This window comes from Eretmochelys imbricata, chromosome 7 (genome assembly GCF_965152235.1).
Source record: "Eretmochelys imbricata isolate rEreImb1 chromosome 7, rEreImb1.hap1, whole genome shotgun sequence".
In the NCBI taxonomy this organism is placed as follows: Eukaryota; Metazoa; Chordata; order Testudines; family Cheloniidae; genus Eretmochelys; species Eretmochelys imbricata.
The window spans coordinates 93,513,517-93,532,828 of NC_135578.1; the positions used below are offsets into that span (position 1 = coordinate 93,513,517).

The window sequence follows — 19,312 nt, forward strand, 5'->3', positions numbered from 1 at the left end:
CACCACCACCTGGGCTGACCACCCCTCCCAGCTTGATGCCCTGTGCTGCCCGCATCTGGGGCTGAGAGCTGGAGCCTCATGGTGCCTGGCTGGGGGCTCCTGAGCCCCGCCAGCTCCACGCTGCCAGGGCTGGGGACCACCCCCTCCTCCCCCAAGCTCCGTGCGCCATGGCCAGGGGTTAGGGCTGTCCCCCCGCCCTCCGACCTTCCCGCACTGCTGCCAGGGGCTGGGGCTGACCCCCCAAGCCCCGCTGCCTGGCATCTCACATCACCATCACCCACCACACACATTCCTTCGCACCCCACTAAGGTGGTGGACCTGACTTTTTTGGTAAACTGGGCATGTGTTCGTTTGCTCTTGCCAACTGATCAGAGCAAACAGGAGAAATGCCTGGTTTTGTCAAAAGAAAGTCGGGACAGCTGGGACAGAGCTTAACAAGGGGACTATCCTGGCTCTGGCCAAAAATGGGACATATGGTCACCTTACCTCCAGGCAAGTGAGTCCTGAGGGAGCCTTGCCAGGGCAGGGGCAGACCGTGGCCTGGCTGATCACACCACTCCCGAGAGACCAGAGCAATTCCTCGTTCCGGCACTGGACTGGCCCTGGCCGCACTGCCAGTTCAGCCTGGCAGACATAGTCACCTCCCAGCAGGGCTGGTGAGTGTGGCCAGGGGTCAGGGTGTGGGAGAGTGGGTTTCTAGGAGAAGGGGTCTAAGAGGGGGTGCTGGGCTGTGAGGTTGTGGGGCAGTAGGGGAGGTTTGTGTGTTTTGGCATCCTAGGCAGTAGGAGGGGTCTTTGGGGGGCAGTGGGGGAGGTCTGTGTGAGTTGAGGTGCTGGGCAGTGGTGGGGGGTCTGAGTGAGGTACTGTGTAGTTGTGGGGAAGTGCACTGGACAGTGAGGAGTGGGGGAGATCTGTGTGTGTTGGGGTGTTAGGGAGTGGGGGTTCTGTGTGGGCTGCTGGGCAGTTGTGGTGGGCTGTGGGAGAGGGTGCTGGGCCATAGCGGTGGGGCTGTGCAGAGGTGTGTGTGGGGGTTGCTGGGAACTTGTGATAGTGTGCAAGGCGCTGTGCATTTGTGGTGGAGCGGTCTGTGGTGGGGGGCACTGAGCATAGTAGGTCTGGGGGCTGCTGGGCATATGGAGTCGGCAGGGGGGTGGGGGTTTGGGTGCTGTGTGACATGACGTGGGCCCACCCCCAAGGGGAAGGGGCAAGCTGGCAGCACAGGTCAGTGTGCGTCTGGTGACTGCCAGTTTGTATACAGTGACCTTGCACTGGGCTGGGCGGAGCAGGGCTGCCCCTGCCATGCCATGCCCCATTGCCCCTCGCTCTGGGCACTGACCTCCCCTCACCGTGATCCATTGCCCCCAGATGGATGTTTGGCGTTGGGCCCACAAAAGGTTAATCTAACTCCCTACACTGGAATAAAAGACCCGTAGCATGACTGTGTCTGGCCAGGTCACCTAACTGGGGCTCATGGGACTCAAGCTGCAGGACTAAAAATTGTTGTGTAGACATTCAGGCTCTGGCTGGAGCCTGGGCTCTGTAATCCACCCTTCTCACAGCATCCCAGAGCTCAGAATCCAGCCTGAATGTCTGCACAGCAGTTTTACAGCCCTGCAGCCTGAGCCCCATGAGCCCAAGTCAGCTGACCACAGGTGTTTAATTGCTGAGTAGACTTATCCAAAGGAACTAGCTGAGATCAACTCAATACCTATGCTATTGCCCACAATAACAATTCAGATGTTATGAACTCCACGTAACTCACCTGGCCATGACAGGAAGTAGGTAACAGAATACCTGGGGACTAGGGAAGAGCACACGTTCTCGCCTGCAGAAACTACCCAAGCACTTGGGAAAAGGAGGTAGGGTCCAGCTATGTGCTTTTTCCTGGAGAAAGTAAACTCTTCTCTGCCTGGAAATGGTTGAAGCCTTGAGTCAGTAAGGAGTCCACTTGGTTCTTGGTAGAAAATACATGTGATCCACAAGACCTTAGATAGCTTCTAGGCAAGAAGGCCTTTGTTTTATTCCTGAACAAAGGGTCTGATTCTTTCTTACATCTCTTTGTCTGCCAGGGATTTGGCTATGTTTACATGAGAAGCCAATGACTGTTTTATGATCTCATGACAACCAGGAAGAGTTTAATTGAAAAAAGGGATAGCTCAGTTTATTTACTTCTCTAGAGAAAGACTGTTCCCGGAAGGAGGGACCTGTTGGACTGCACAGTGCTTGTTTTGTTGGGCGCACCTGACCCAGCAAAGACCCTTGTTTTGGTTACACCATCTATTGCAGAGCTTGATTGTTTGGGGCTGTGGGAAGTCATCCAGTGCACCTGTATCACAATGGGTAAATAGTACTTATCAACTTAATAGGTGTGCTGTGCTGCTTAATGTTTGCTAAGTTCTCTGAAATCATAAAATTAGGGATGTTGACTCTTCATCATGACAAAAGGCTTCAAGCTCGTTGGTGACTCAACCCTCGTCTCCATAAAAACACTTTTTTTTTCTGTGCAACTTTAGGTTTTTTGTTTTTAACATAAATTGTCTTGTGTCCCCACACAAATGATATTTTTTTCCTTTTTATCCTTCATCTTATTCTGCAATAAGTTATATGCTTTGGCAGTGACATAACTATTTTGGAAGGAGTAAGGTTGTTGCTGTAAGGAGTAAGTAACAGCTGTAAGGTTTGTTTGGATGCAGCTCCATTTTGAATTAACTATACTGCTTTAGGTAGTCCTCCACTGCTGTCCCACAGTGCATTGCTTCACATCTGGATTGGGTTGTCTGGGTTTTGGATTGGGCTGTCTGGTGATACCCTCCATTACTCTGGGATTACCTTGACCAGATGTCCCCCCCCACTCCGTTTAAATGCTGGCACACAGCCAAGCACATCTCCAGCATATAGTAAGTTCACAGAAACCAAGTCCATTAGCATTAGTATGTTCCATACTTCTATGTGATTATGTCAGGAGATCTTGGATGTTCTTGCACTCTGGGGAGAAGAGCAGGTTCATGTTTATCTTTCTAATAGTCACTGGAATGCCAAGCTCGATCGGTAGTTAGAGGAGCAAATGTAGGAGAAGGCTTACTCCTGGGACACATGCCAGTGCCAGGGCAAAGCCAAGTAGCTGCAGGCAGCAGAATTACAAAGCTGTCTAAGACTTCTGGCAAAGCTCCCAGTACGTGTGCTTACTATGAGGAACTGGACTGGATTTTTGCCTGAGAGGCCATCACAGAACCCTGGTTCATGTTGGATAGTTTGGTCATGGCTCATGATGAGACAGATATGCCTTCAGAAACCACAAAGGCAGCAACAGTCTCTGACCAGGAGGAAATTCACTTAGACAGCCAAGATGTATTTGGCATCTTCCAGATGGTGATTCCACAGAGGGCCTCTCAATTGGTGCTCTGGTACTGCAGCTCTGTGCCAGGAAAATGGCCTTCTTCTTCCTGAAGTACTGAAGCCACTGCAAGTGACACCAGGTCTGCAACACTACCCTGTCCCACCAATCAGTCCTGGCTGACTCGGCCCAGAAGTGATGTTCCCCTGAGTGAAAGTGGTCCCGGAAAATGTCAGGCAGCCATAACCACTGGGATTCATCATTCTGCTCCTCTAGCAATGTTTATGCAGTGTCATGGTGGTGATCTTCCATCTCCTCCAAAGCTACTCCAAAGCCATTGCCGATGCATCTGGAGCACCCTGTTTGAATTCATGATGGTTAGGATGGCAGGGTTCAGCACGGATCCCAATCTGCTGTCTGACGTCAGTCTGACAATTTATTTGAAACTGAAACAGTTTGAAAATTGTGCTGGCTTGTGAAAACCAGACTAACTATGGGATCCAGTGGCAGGACTCAAGGAAGTTTGATACCCTCCCCCAGCCCAAGTCCTAGACATCCACTAGGTAGCCCACAATAAACAACCATACTGCACTGAATCTAGAGGCTGATGAATGCTGTGCATTTATTTTAAAAAAGTGCAGTGCTGTGCATTTGCTATGATTTGTAAGGGAAGTAGCTTAAGCGTCTTTAGACAAATCAGTGTGGATATTTTTTGCAGTTGAGTTATACCTCTATACTTATAGCAGGAAAAAATTATGTACCAGGAAAAGACCCACCTGTCCTGTAGGTAAGGCCTCAGACAGCAATGGAGGCTCACAATTTGCTCCCAGTAATTCATTGGTATTGCAGGTGTAAACATTTCCTTTATATAAACTTCTTTTTCTTAGTCTTTATTGTTGGTCAGCCTTGCCTCATCCTCTGCTCGCTTGTATAACACCCAGCCAATTTAGATTGCAAACTATTCAGCACAAGGACGTAACTAAATCATATATTCTATAAAGTTCTGTGCACATATGATGTTCTAAAACTAATAGTAATTAAATATTTATCACCAGCTGGATTTCCTGTCTAGCTAACAGAGCTAAATTTATGTATGTTTAAAGTACTTTGGCTGGAGGTTGTTAGCATTATTGTGCCTCAGTGACTTTACCAGTGGCATAGAAAACACTTTAAAGAATAATGAAATTTTAGTATAGAGTTATGGAAGTGGCTCCATAGCTAAAACTGAAGCTACTGCTGTATTATCAATCTGATTTTTTCAGGCTCTCCCAACTCTAAAGTCTCCCAAAAAAACCTGATCTCACATAGAGCATGATATGTCAGCACAGATCATTACTCGGAAGCTGAGTGAAAAAAAACAAAAAAGAAGTTTAAAGTAATAGGTCTCAATCCTGCAACATGGGGGTCAAAGAACAGGAGACATCTGAGGTGAGAACAAGGGTTGGATGTGCAGGTGACAAGTAGAGGTTTAACAGTGTGCATGCTCACACACTCTCTATTGCACACACTAGCCTAATGGATCAACTTATGATCTAGGACAGAGGCTCTCAACCTTTCCAGACTACTGTACCCTTGAAGAGTTTGATTTGTCTTGTGTACCTCCAAATTTCATTTCACTTAAAACTTACAAAATCAGATATAAAAATACAAAAGTGTCACAGCACTCTATTACTGAAAAATGGATTACTTTCTCATATTTACCATATCATTATAAATCAATTGGAATATAAATCTTGTACTTACATTTCAGTGTATAGTATACAAAGCAGTATAAACAAATCATTGTCTAGGAAATTTTAGTTTGTACTGACTTCGCTTGTGCTTTTTATGTAGCCTGTTGTAAAACTAGGCAAATATCTAGATGAGTTGATGTACCCCCAGGGGTACATGTACCCCTGGTTGAGAACCACTGATCGAGGATACAGCTGCTGTGATTAGGAATGGACCAAAAAAAGGACAGTTTTGCTGCTGGTGTGGTGCATGCTGGCACAGCTGCTTCTTTGCACAGGACTCCATGAGGCAAACCACTGGCCCTGCTCCCTGCCTAAAGCCCCAGCTCCTGGAGTCATGAGAGTACATCAGATTCTAAGCTTTTAGTCCTGATTGTTTATTGGGTCTAGAAGAGCCCCTAGCTCCTGGGAATATGGATTTATGTGCCCTGGAGAGTTACCATTCAGTTCAGCTGTGTGTACCTGTGCCATTTACTCCATTTTCAAGCACAGCTAAGCTACACTAGTGGAAATTACTGCTCAAAGTGACTTTGCCTGTCCAGACTAGGAGTTTGGCATCAGGGTAGCTATGTGAGTTCAGGTCATCACTGGCTGACATCAGCCAGTTTGCAGCTGTAGAGCAAGACAAAATAAACTGCTGTACTGCCTCCAGGTGCCATCACTGCTAATTTTGCATATGGTGAAATGATCACATTTATATATGATTCAAAATAGCCAGGAGGGATGGGATAAATAGTGTAGAATGATGGTTTTGTTACCTATGGCTAACCCAGTGTTGGTAATATTATTTTAGTGAAATATATATGCTGTGTACAGTACACATTTTATATACATATTATTACTCCTGAGGGCATTCTGTGCCAAAAAATGAAAAATTCTGCACACAATATTTTAAAATTCTGCAAATTTTGTCAAATAAATGTGGAGGCTCCAGCACGGCATTGGGGAGCACAGGCCTCTGGCTGCACAGAGGTGGGCGATCACTGTCCAGCTCCTCCTCCCCCGGGACACGGATTCAGCAGTGAGGCTAAACCCAACCCTGACACTGCGTAAGGACCGGGCCTGCCCTAGAAACACCCCTGAGCCCTGCCCTTCCGTGCCAGGTGCACTAGGTGTGGGCAAGCAGGCTCAGCAAGGCAGGATTCAAGTGTGGAGGGGCTTAGCATGGGGGGAATCCAGGTGGGGGTTGAGAGGTGTGGGGCAATCTGGGTGCAGGCAAGCAGTGGGGGATCTGGGTGTGGCGGGGATCTGGATGCACGGGGCATGTTGGGAGTTTCTGGGTGCAACAATAATGGGATTCTGCAGGGGGATCCAGGTGAATATGGTTAGGGCTCAGCAGTGGGGGTCTGAGTGGGGCAGGAACAGAGCTCAGCCGGGGGAGTCTGGGTGTGGGGGGGCCCAGTGGAGGTGTCCAGATGCTGGAGGACTGGGGCTCAGTGGGGTTGGGATCCAGGTGCAACTGGTTGGGGCTGGGTAGGGTGGGGATCTGGGTGCGGGTGGCTCATAGGGGTGGTCCAGGTGCACAGGCAATGGAGTTCGTTGGGGGAGGAGATGTTCTGGGTGCAGAGGATGGGTGAGGCTTGTTGGGAGGGTCTGGACAGATGGGGGAGCAGCTCCCTGTATAGTGACCCCTCCCCCTGCAGCTGAGGAGCAATGGGTGCAGGAAGCGCAGGGGGATAGGGGTTGCAAAGCTGGGGGAGAAATCTGGGGGTGGGTCTGACCCAGCCCTGGATGCCATGCAGGGGAAGAGGAATGCCATCCTACCCAGCCCAGCCAGGACTAGCAGCTGAGCCTGGCGCAGGGTAGGAGCCACCAGCCATGTCTTCCCCTGTCCTGCCCCCACCCCACAGTGATTTTCCTCTCTGCCAGCTGCCCTGGGTACCCAAAACATACTGCTGGGAAGGGTCGCATGACCGCTTTTGTGGCTTCCCTGTGCTTCCACGTCAAAGTCATTTTTCTGCAGGGAAACAAAGAAATCTGTGGCGTACATTAGCCTCATTAAAAACTGAGGCAAAGTGTTTGTTTAGGTGAATTTTTAAATTCCCTATGAATTTTTTCCCCGTGCTTGGGATACAAGCTTCAGATAATTTCTGTAACTCTGACAAAGTAACTCTAAGCCTCCTCCACATTCAGATCCTTGAATTCTTCAGTCCAATCCACTTTCCTAACTAATTCCCTTAATTATTTAAAGTTAACCCTTTTGAAATCAAGGACTCTAGTTAGTGGGTGTGGAACCATAACTCTGAATAAGGTAAAAATCTCAAGTGTAAGAATGTGATCACATAGTAGCTTGTTACCACAGTCTTTAATTTTGTTCAATCCAAACTGGCTGCATAGATTTGAAAGCTCTTTGAGTTGTATCAAAACAAGAGGTGACAGTGCAAGCCTGTTTACAGCATGTGACAGGTCAATATTTAAATGCTTTTTACATCAGCTCTGTTGGCATATTTTCATTGTGTAAGCCTCTGTCCCTTCTCTGCTACACTTTAGAGGGAGAATCTGTTCTCCATAGATTCCTTGAAGACATTGTGTTCTTTGTTTCCATGATTCTTTTCAGGTGAACGGTGATGCATGACCAACTCTAAATGTGTGTGTGCTTCAACTTGATAGTCTTCCTCACATGTATAGTTAAACAATGTGCCTTCTTACTGGATTTTAATTGAATAGTTGTGAACAGATTGTTTATTGCATTCCTAGCATGAAGACATTTATAAAAGTCTTATTTGCACATGGTAAATAAAACAGCTAGGCAATACACTAAAGGAGGTTTTAGCAAAGAAACAGATAAGAACACGGAATTCAAAGATGGACTTGCATGAGCAAACAGTTGGTTATGAGTTGAAATGGTGGTTTTTATAGGATGATGATCTTGGTATTTGAAAATAGCTGCAACTGAAGGGTTGCTATGCAACTATTTCATTAAAGAAAAAATATCTGTTCTCACCTATTCTGAATGACAATGTAGTCAGTGGGACAGGGAACAAGCGCGAGAATGACTCTATAGCCTGGTAGGTACACCACTTACCCAGGATATAACAGACCAAGTTCAAGTTCCTGCTCCAATGACTAATCAGTTATAAAAAGTGGAACAGCTTCAAGAGGAGAGTGAGGCAAACCCCGTGCCAGAATATCCCATAGGCACTCTCCTGCAGTGGGGGAGACAGTCCCAAATGCAAATTTCTGATACATGGTAGGGAGGGGGAAATGACCAGGATCTTCCACATCCCAGGTAAGTGCTCTAACCATTAGGTTAAAGCTTATAAAGGAAGCACTACCTTCCTCCCCACACCTTCATTTTGTGAATCATGTTTCCTTTGTTCTTGTGAAAATTCAAAACAAAATGTTTCATTTCAACACTGCTGAAACAGCTGGATTAGTTTTCACTCAAATTCTGAGCTGATTCACTGAAAAATGTCATTTTCAGTTTGACCCAAAACACTTTTTTTTTTTTAATTTTTCAAAATAGCCAGTGAATTGAACACCCCATTATTCACCTACCTCTGCTTCAGAGGGACTTAACCAAAGTAGGTGAATGGGCAGCTTGATGACAGATGAAGCTCAATATTTATAGATGAAATATTGACAGAATCGGGGGTGGAGGGAGATATGAACTGCTCATATGCTTACAGGTTTCTAAATGAACTATCCATTCAGGAAAGGTACCTGGGCCTCAGAACAACTTGATGAAGACTTCTGCTCAATGATCAGCTATAGTCAAAAAAGCAAGCTGGATGTTAGGATGCATAAGGAATGGAGTGGAGAATAATATGGAAAATACTATTTATGCTATTATATAAATTGATTGTAAGCACTCACCTGGAATACTGAGTGCAGTTCTGGTCACCCCATTTCAAAAAGGATATTGCAGAAATAAAAGGGGTTCAGAGAAGGGCAATCATTCAATTAGGGGCATGGAAAAACTCATGAAGGAGACTGATTGGGATTGTTTGCCTTAGAAAGGAGACAAGATACAAGTATGTAAAATAACAAATGATGAAGAAGGGAGACTGGGAGCTTCTGTTCTCCCCGTCTCATCACACAAACAAGGTAACAAGTCAGAGACATTGAAAGTTAACAAATTCAGTACCGATGAGAAAATACTTTCACTCAATGTGTAAATTGGACTGTAGAACTAAGCCACAGAACATCAAAAAGATCAAGAACTTGGTAAGATTCAAAGGAATGGATAAAGGTATCATCCATCATTATAACAGTAAATGCAAACCAAGTTTTGGAAAGAACAAAACCCGTGAATCGTCAAGATTTAAGACATATCTCTAACCATTAGGATGAGACCATCATTGGGGTAGATTATCCCACATCTTTCTACTATGGGATTCTTGTCAGAGACAGGCTATTGGACAAGATGGACCATGGCATTTCCTATGTTCCTAGGCATTCATACGTACGTGGTAAGAAGTTAACTTCTTTATAAAAAAAAACCCACTGTTCAAGATAAAACCAATTCTAAGAAAGTTCAAGATGAATCTAGTATTCAAGCACTGTTAGACATTTCTAATTACATATCTAGAAGAATCCATCACAGGTTCAAATAGAGCAAAACTCTAAAATAGAGACAGTTTGGCAAAGGACAAAATTTGCCACGGTACTGCCTTACCAGCATGCAAGCCTTTATTAGTTCCCCTTATTATTTAAAAAAAAAAATAAATAAAGTACAGTGACTTCAGAATGAGAAACCCAACTGCATTTTATTAATATTCCACTTGCAAAATAGGGACTCTTAAAACCCCCCATGGAAGTAAAACAGGTTTCCACGGAAGTCACATTTCCCAGCTTTAAGTGGTAGGGTATAGCAGTGCAAACAGGAGTGTGCTTCAACATCATAAACTGACATTTCAGCTTCTAAAAAGGTGCCTGGTTGCTCTCTGAAACTGGGGCTTCCTATTTTTCAGTAGACTAATAGTTGCTGGGAAGAAATTTGTTTTCCACATTTAAGATTGGTTTGAGTAGAGTTTGCTCACTGACCACCATTTCCATAACAGCCCTAGCTCAAGCCAGATTGTTTGATACAATGCTGAGTAAGATGCACGTTGAAAACACCACCCACCAGTAGGAAAAAACATCTTAACGCCTCTTGTAAAACAATTTACAGTATCAAGATGTTGAACCTATTCTCTAGTGGAATGCAATTATTGTATTAGGGCCAAAACCAAATTTATATAGCCAGTCTCAATTATGGTGGTTCTAACTCTGAGGCCCTAGAAGTATGGCACTCTTCATTTTGAGACCTGTTTATTTGGAACAAGGTAGTTGCGTATGGGAAAACGAAGGAAGACAGTTTATGGGAGTTCGCTGTTATTTCTACTGGCCCCAATACATAGCTTTAATAGTGCAAAAACAAAGTCAGTAGTTTACAATTTTAAAATATTCCTATTTCTGATAAATTCTCGTTCACTGAACTTGTGGTTCCAGATAACTCTTCATAAAAATGCTGAGTGAAATATTTATACAAAGCCAGATAAATTACAATAATTTTCCATTCTTGTTAAATTGGAATATAAAACTGACATGCTAGTCTTTTATACAACCTTAAAAAAAGGAAAAGGAGTTAAAAAGCCATTATTCCCTTTTGTAGGATAGAATCCTGGCTGCATTTAAAATGCAGTTTACATATGGCAATTCCATTTGGAGCTTAATCTGCACAGAAATCAATATGAGCTAGTAACTCTCTATGCTGGCTTGTTGGATACTGTACTTTACATTTGGGGCACTCAAGGAAGCTTTCATCAAGTAGATTTGAACGTTTCAGTGAGGGATTTTTGTCTTTTATTGTCAACATATCTTCGAATGCTGCTTGCAAACCATTTGATGGTTCTGTATGTTCAAATTCTTGGAGTTTCTGAAAAAAAAGTTTTCAATTGAAGCCATTATTGTCACATAAAATTGGCAGCCTAAATTGTACTATACAGGATGCATTTGACAGCACAGTTGTATCCAATAGGTGAAGTCCTGCACACTCACAGCATTTGGGGAGAGAACATTTAAAAATAGCAATGCAATTAGCTGTACAACCACAAATATTGCTGATGGGCTCTCGGTGCAGTCCTAACATTTATTTTAACTCTTTTTCAACCTGACTAGGTTTAAAGGTTGTCCCTTTAAATTATTGTGTATATCAATTTTGAAGGGAAACAAGAAAAGTTGAGCACAATCCAAGAGTATACACCAAAGATGGCTGAACTATTAGTAACTTGTTCTGAAGAGCTTCCAGCACATGAATAGCCGCTGGCTTTCAAACTACATTTACATTGAAGTACAAGGCTGCAGAAATATGGCAGCCCAATATTCTGTAATGAGCAAGTTTCAGGCTGGCTAGTAGTCTGCTGCCCTGCATCTAGCAGTTCTACTGTTCTAGGTACACAGAACACTAGCTTCCCTGGCAGCAATTCCATTCCCCACAATGTGTATCAGAAGTGACCACTGCTCCCGTTAAAGCTGAGGGGCACAGGGGTACCAAAGACATGAATAGTGCTTCCCCACCCACCAACCAGTATACAGCTAACTGTTGTTCTTAGGGCACGGCCTATTGCTTTAACTGAGACAACAAGAGGGTGGCCTGCAGGAGCATGGAAGACATACAGCATTCAGGATAAGATACCGCAGAGTGTAAATATCGTGTTTTTTTTACCCTTTCTTGTGAAGTGTTCTGTTCTACCATTTTACAGTGGGGGTGGGAATGAAGGAATGAGCACCTTTGAGGAAAACAAACATTTTTATTCCAGTACCGTTTTGCCTGCAGCACCAGTCTTCCGCATGACTGCAGAGGCCATGGTATTAGTCTCTTAAACTGGCTTAAGATAAAACTACTGCAGTGCTAGTGCCATCCTTCCATGCCTCCCGCTCAAGTGGCTTTTGGAGCTGGGGGTGGCAAAATGAAGAACAGAATGTGTTATGTCTCTGACAAATGACACATGACACATACTGCTATTTATCTTAGGGTTACACAGCCACCCACCACCGTACGAACTGCATTAGAGGGAGCAGCAGCCAGCTAAGGGAGCAGTGTATGTGTAAGTGATCTAAACTAACTGAACAAACCTAATGAAGAGAAGTGTGCACTAAACCATGACCAATAAGCAGCTTCAAAAAAATTCTAGTCTCGGACACACTATCAGGGAAAGGAGCACTTCAGGAGAATCACCTAGCCAGGGGTTTACTAAGTTACTCTCACCTACTCCTCAGTTTTTCTATTGAGCGATTTACAGGCTTTGGGGTTTATTCTCTCACTGATGAGTGCAAGCAGCTCCATCACTTATAGGAGTTCCATGCATATGTACACAAATCAGACCCCTGGTAAAGGCAGACTGCTTGAATTCAGCTGTGAGTCATTCAGCACTCACCAAGGGCTCCAGTCGTGTTATTTGCTCCCTTGCCTTGCGTAGCTCCTTAAGAACTTTATTCAACTGATGCTGCAAGTTCTGGCGATCAAGCTTTTCATTCTCAAAATCTGTAGTACACATTTGGATCTGGTGAATCCAATGAGAAAAAATGAGAAGTTACAGAGCTAGAACTACAGAATAAGAATGACTATTGGAGATAAGTTTCGATTTTTGACTGTGGTTGCACATTAATCTATTAAATTTTAAGCTGCAACACTTTGCTCTAAAGAGGCTGAAAATGGCATTAGCCACTGCAGACTACAGTGTGACAACATGGCAATGTGGGTGGGAAAGGTATCCCACGTCTCAGGGGAAGCGTCCGGCCATTGGCTTTATGTATTGCACATATATAACTCCTATTAATACGAATGTCATCTGCGCTTGCATATTGTGAACATGCTTTCCATTAAAATATATAGAATTTTAAGGAGACACAAGACTAAGGAGTTTCATAAGATACTATCCGGTAACAGACAGACTTGCTACGAGGCCATTGAAGATTTATAGATGTCAAAAAAATCAAAACAATATAAATATAGAAAATATTCCATCAAAAGGACAGCTGTATCCAGAACGGGCATCCTGACCTTTGATTCTAGTTTCCCATGTTCCACAAACATCAATCATCCTCTTCGTATACCAGTTACTCCCTCAGGCATAACATTTTCAGCAAGCAGCCATGTTTACTCTGCCCCCAATTACTAATTTTTGTGTGGTCATTAGATAGTAAATAGCTGAAAGCTGCTGTTACCCTTTGGGAACGAAACAGTTTTCCATCAGGACATATGACAAGTATGTAAAATAAGTCTTTTAGCATTTTTAAGACTGTAGCAGGGTGGTCACCTGCTCTTGCCCTGAAGGGCTTGAAATCAGACCTGGGAGAGGGCTGTAGCAGGGAAGGAAAAGCAGGGCTGATTGGGAGAAGTAGCCTCAGCTGGGGGCCACACCCCAATCAGGCCCTGACTGGTTTAATCAGGGCCCAGTTGGCCCTTATAAGAGGGCAGTGGGCCAGGAGCACACAGAGTCTCCTCTAGCTATGGAGGGAGATAGGCCTGGCTGCTGGGGAATGCACCAGGGTACTTGAGGTGAAGCAACGCTGGGGAAGGCCAGAGGAGCTGGGAGGCTCCAGACTGGAAAAGCTGCAGGCCTGGCAGATGGCCTAAGACAGGGTACTGGGGTTGCAACAGGGCAGCCCAAGGGTAGGCGGAGGCAGCAGGTCCAAACCCCCCTTGCCTATGATGACTGGCTTATACAGACTGCAGTTGGCTCCAGTGAAAGGGGGCTAGATGGTGACTGGCAGTAACCCATAGGCTGAGGCAAAGTGGGGATAGAGGGTTGGAGGTTCTCTGGGGAGGGGAGACCCAGATCTGTGGGGTATTGCCTGGAGGGGCAGCACCCCAGGTAAAAGGGCACCGGGGTCCGGGAGGGACACTGGCAGAGGGCGCTCCGGAGCTGGTAAAAAGAGTTAATTTTCAGACAGCCAGCAGGCAGCGCTGCTGGGTGAGTCTGCACCCCATTGCAAAAAGACATTGTCTCCTTTCAATACCATCATCTAAAACAGGGGTTCTCAAACTGGGGGTTGGGACCCCTCAGGGGGTCACGAGGCTATTACATGGGGGGGGGTCACGAGCTGTCAGCCTCCACGCCAAACCATGCTTTGCCTCCAGCATTTATAATGGTGTGAAATATATAAAAACATGTTTTTAATTTATAAGGGGGGGGTCACACTCAGAGACTTGCTATGTGAAAGGGGTCACCAGTACAAAAGTTTGAGAACCATTGATCTAAAACCTGGGGAGCAAGCTTGTTTCCACTAAATTCAATGGTAGAAGCATAGACTCCAATGGGCCAGGAATTCACTCCAGGGTTTTTTCCCCACACACATTTGTTTTGATTGGTTGGATGGTTTTCATTTTGTTAAATGTTAGGGGTTGAATACATTTCATCTATATTTTAGGACTAATGTTTGAGTTGCTGCACAAAATTACAACCGTATAAATGGTGCAGTTTCTCTTTACACAGTACTATAAATTAATGTGTCTGTAGGAGAGATTTTGAAGTCTTAAGTGTTTGAACATACTACGGAAAACCATATGGCACAACCTTTGGTTAGAAAATAGAAACAACTGTCACCTCAACATTTTTCTCTAAGTGAAACAAAGACAATGTTGAAAGACATCCATACTGCAAACTTGACTTTGCTGATCTGTTCAACTTGGGTCCCAACACTACACTGACCATTTTCTAGTACATGGGTGCACATATTAATTTTATACACACACACTCTATCTTTAAAAGATATGAATTAAAAAAATAAGTTGGTAAGTTTAGACAGCAAGAAGACTGCAGGGAAATACAAGGAACAGAACTATTGAGATCAGCGTTTTATTGGGAAAACACACATTTTAGTTTGTCTGTTCTTAGAGAGTGTTGAAGTTAATTGTTTTAAAGATAGAATATTAGATTTTCATTTTAATTGGCATATTATAGTTCACACGTTTATATTTCACTATTAATTACATAGGCCTCGTAGCATCTGCTTAAATTACTGTACTAAATTTCTATAGTTCCTTTGTTACAAATTTGCTCTGACAAAATAATTCAGTGATGTGAACAGTCAGAACAAGAGCTAATTTCTTTAAAGTGGTTGGAAGGAGAGGTTGTGTATAGAAATAGAGTTTATTTATAACACTGCATAGATTTAAGATTGTAAGGAAGTGTCCATATGATTTCAGAATAGCTTTAAAGCAAAAGTGATTTTATCCAAAGCCTGCATGTAATCAGTAAGCCTGTAATTAGATTGAAATTACCACCAATAATGTACTACAGAGTACAGCAATAATATGAAAGGCAAAGATTACTTTGCTACATGTGGGGAAATCTACCACATCAATACTTTGACAAGGGTTAACTGGGCAACTAAAAATTCATATAGAATTTTTGCAGCCTCCTGTCAGGCAAGTCTCACATTTATATCTGAACTTTGTTCTCACATGCATTATATTGAGAAAGCTCCAACGATTGAATATGAATGAATTGCTGCTTTTATCAGCCATCAACTACCAGTTCTTAACCTACACGTTGAGGATGTCATATTTTAAAAAACCTTATGTGCATAATCAAGTAATATTAATGCATGTGACTCTTAAAAACCTTAGATTTATTAAATCAACTAGAACTTTAGAATGTAATTTGGTACCTGTTGTTCCAACAAAGCTATCCTGGTGTGTTCTTCTTGTTGTTTTAACAAAGATTTATGAAGAAATTGGACCTACAATGTGGAAAGAAGGCACTTGTAAGCAATAACTTCTACATATAGTAATTATTATATCTCAAAGAATGACTGACTTTTAAAAAACAGGATTAGCTAGAAGTTTACATATTCCAGTGCTAAAGGAAATCTCTCATACATAGTATCCAAGCCAACTGAACTTCCCTCCACTCTTCTTCAGTGAAATGAAGTCCCACGGAGGGGAAAACACGTTTCCTGAAAGCTTTTCTAGGTGATTAGAATCCAAATCAATATCTACTGAAGTAAATGGAAAGCTTATTGACGTCAACAGGCTCTACATCAGGTCCTTGGAATCCAGGAAATTAATTCCATGTTACCACATGCAAATATTCCTTTCCTCCAAGTACCTGAGTCCAGTACCTGGGTAATAGCCACAGGCAGTTTAGCTCCAGTAACTCTTACAGCCTTAGAGAATTAGCTAAACTCTACAGATTTCTCTTGGCCCCACAGCATCCAGATGCCACTAGGGCTCCAGTTGCCTACTTCAGCACCTCCCCTGCTTGTCCAGGCTCACACCCAGGTTCCTGGTCAATATCCAGATTTGCCGCCCTTTGGACCTTATATACAGTTTGCATCAGGTCCATAGTTCCAGCTGACCTAAAGTCCAAAGGGAGTCCAGCTGTGAGCAGTCAGGCAGTACAGACAGTGCTGTGTCCTGTACAAGGAAACCAATTTACAATACCGAAAATCTGATCCTGATGAAAACATTTCAGCAGGGCTAGCCAAAGCGTAAACTAGTCACAATAAATTGCTTGAATTTAAATTGTGCTTTGCATAATGACTATTACAGAAAGTTTAGTCTTACTTAATTGTTGTTTTATCCATTGTACTCATGAGCTGTTTGGTGTAGGCATATAGCTTTCCATAGAATATATCAGTGGAATCCATAGCAATCATGTTAACTAGTACTTCTGGCAAACGACTGTCCTTTCACAAGCAATGCTCCCACAGAGGGGAAAAAGTGCTAGAACAAAGAAGTGAAGTGCTGTGCCAAAAGGCACTCAAAAACTACAGCGATAGGCACAGTGTAAGAAACGAGATAGGTGCTTTAAGCATTCAATATGCAACAACGGATTTTAGTAAAGTAAACACTGGAGGATATTGAATCACTGAGCTTAGGTAGTGGAACCAGGTTAGCTGCTGTGAAGTATTCTCTCCAAGGGACAGAAATAGCTGGTCTGGCATTTGCTTCATAAAAGTTTACATTTGTATGTAAATTGTATCTGGTGGATTTTTAAAGATTCTAATAATTGGTGGTGGTAAAGAAAGTGCTAGTTTGAGAAGATTTCATGAGGCCTTTGATGCAAATCCAAAGCAACAAACTGCAGAGTATGGCATCACCTTTAATCATGTCAAAAAAGAGAGCTGTAAGGGCCTGTCTACACTTAAAACACTGCAGTGGCACAGCTGCAGCACTTCAGTGTAGACACTACCAATAAGAGTGCCTCTCCTGTCAGTGTAGGTACTCCACTTTCCTGAGACGTGGTAGCTAATTTGATGGGAGAATTCTTCTGTCAACCTACCCCTGTCTACACTAGGCGTTAAGCTGGTTTAACGCTTTGCTTAACGGGTGTGGATTTTTCACACCCCTGAGTTATGTAGTTATATTGACCTAAATTCCTAGTGTAGACCAGGCCTAAATGTCTGCAGAAAGCAGATAATGTTTAACAGAGTAAAATAGTTTTGGACCATTATGACCCTCTTGTGCTTAAGGAGTTAAAAATATATTTAATTTAACCCTCTGCTAATGTATTTAAACTCACATACTGGATCCACTTACCTGAGATAAGAGATCTTCAGTCTTCTTCTTTTCTTCTTTGAGCTTTTCTCTGGTAATTTCATTCTCTTCCTTTAACCTCTGTATTTTATCTCCTTTGATTTTCTTTTCATCTTCTAGAGTCTGCGTAGCAACATTGTATTTTGACTGCAATACGCTATTTAAACTCATTACTTCTTGTTTTGTTTCTTCATATTTCTTTTTGAATTCATTAAGTTCAGCTCTCAGCTGGGTTATAGTTTGTCTTTCAGTGTCAAGATCATTCTTGGCCGTCAGTAAAAGCTGGTCATAATATTTTTGTTTTTCTTCTTGAAGGTAACCTTCACAAGACAGAAATAAAACAGTGGTTTTCTAAAGTATTCTTTCTTTAATGACACTGGGCTAGATTCTGTGCCATACCTTAGGGTAGCTATATACAACCTATCTGATCTCCAGATTCTAGCATGCTGCAAGGCCCAGATTAACCCCCATCATAAATCAGAATAGCTTCTGATGATGCTCTAATTTACGATAGCCTCCCCAGGTCTGCTTATAGAGCATAGCAACCCAGACTCCCTATAGTGCTCAGTGCTACAGACACACTCCCCACCAACCCTTCCATGGCAGGGCTTGTGAGGGAGGACTGCTTTGGATTGCTTATGTTGGCCCCATGCAAGTCCTGTGCTGGAGGAATTCTCCCCCAGCCTCTCGTGGCTCTGGTATAGCTTCTATACACTAACACATCGGTACACGGGGGGGTGGAGTGGCCCCACCACCAACACAGGATTCTCAGTCCTGGATTTAGGCTTCCTAATACAGAGGCTGCAAAACTCTCACAGTTCAAGTTTTTGTTAACTACTAGGTTAGCATTAACAGGGCAGTGTGAGACCCATGCCACACTGGTTATCACATACCGCCCTCTTCAGATTATACACCCTCAGTTCCTTGACACTAGCTGAAGGATCTTGTGCCTTTGTGTTCCCACTGCTGCGGCACAGAATACATTCTTTGATTGTAAGTACCAGCTTCCTAGCCAATGACTATTGTCTAAATCAGGGCTTGAGAAGCGCACCAGCCACGAGTAGCCCAAGAACAAGGCTTATTAACCAAGGGTGAAAACACCAGTGTGGCCACACTCTTGCCCCTGAAAGCCATATCCCCTGTAACTGAAAAGAAATAAAGAGAGTTGTGTAGTGTCTTGTACATTGTATTAAGCTATATCAGCTTTCTGTTTAATAACTGTTTTAAAATGTAACCTACTATTCAGGCTGATCATACTGAAGAAACAATATGTGTTGATATTTAACAAATCCCACAGCACTAATCTAATCTGTTTACTGAAATGTGTTTGACCTTGTGGTTTTTAAAAGAGCAAATGCTGCTGTGATGGAGGGGCAGGGGAAAAGGGAGGGGGATTTTTCTCTAGTACCCTAAGCTTCCCTCAGCTTTTTGGCTGCTTCAAGGGAGGAGTTTCTGTAACTGTACCTCTCCTGTTCACAGGCTCCATTTGGAGGCCCCTCCCCAGAATACTCCCAATGCCATCCTCTGCTGTAGTTTATTGTTGCTGTCAGCAGCCTCTGCAGAATGAAGCTGATCCAACTGTCAATTTCAGTGCTGCCCTCAGGGACCTATAAAACCAGCAATGGAAACTTACACGTATGGAAGCTCAATAACAGCACTAAAGTGGTCTGTCTGCAGCCTGAAGAGTAAAGCATTGAATTGGTTCCAGCTTGGTTTGGCTCTAGAATGCTCTCATCATGCATAGAGACTAGAAAACTCTCTTATTTAAAATTTACTTTC

At 43.5% G+C, this 19,312-nt stretch overlaps 1 protein-coding gene across 3 annotated transcripts in view; it reads right to left on the reverse strand.

Moving 5' to 3' along the window:
- Nucleotides 1-9,754: 9,754 nt before the first annotated feature.
- CEP55 (centrosomal protein 55) overlaps nt 9,755-19,312 on the reverse strand; it is a 34,512-nt gene continuing 24,954 nt past the window's right edge. For all 3 annotated transcript variants that reach the window (XM_077821502.1, XM_077821504.1, XM_077821503.1), the window contains exons 6-9: nt 17,537-17,853; nt 15,664-15,735; nt 12,426-12,551; nt 9,755-10,924 (exon numbers count right to left, since the gene is read on the reverse strand). In XM_077821502.1, the coding sequence (XP_077677628.1) occupies nt 10,718-10,924; nt 12,426-12,551; nt 15,664-15,735; nt 17,537-17,853 (722 nt within the window). In that variant the 3' untranslated portion in view covers nt 9,755-10,717. The remainder of the gene's footprint in view (nt 10,925-12,425; nt 12,552-15,663; nt 15,736-17,536; nt 17,854-19,312) is intronic.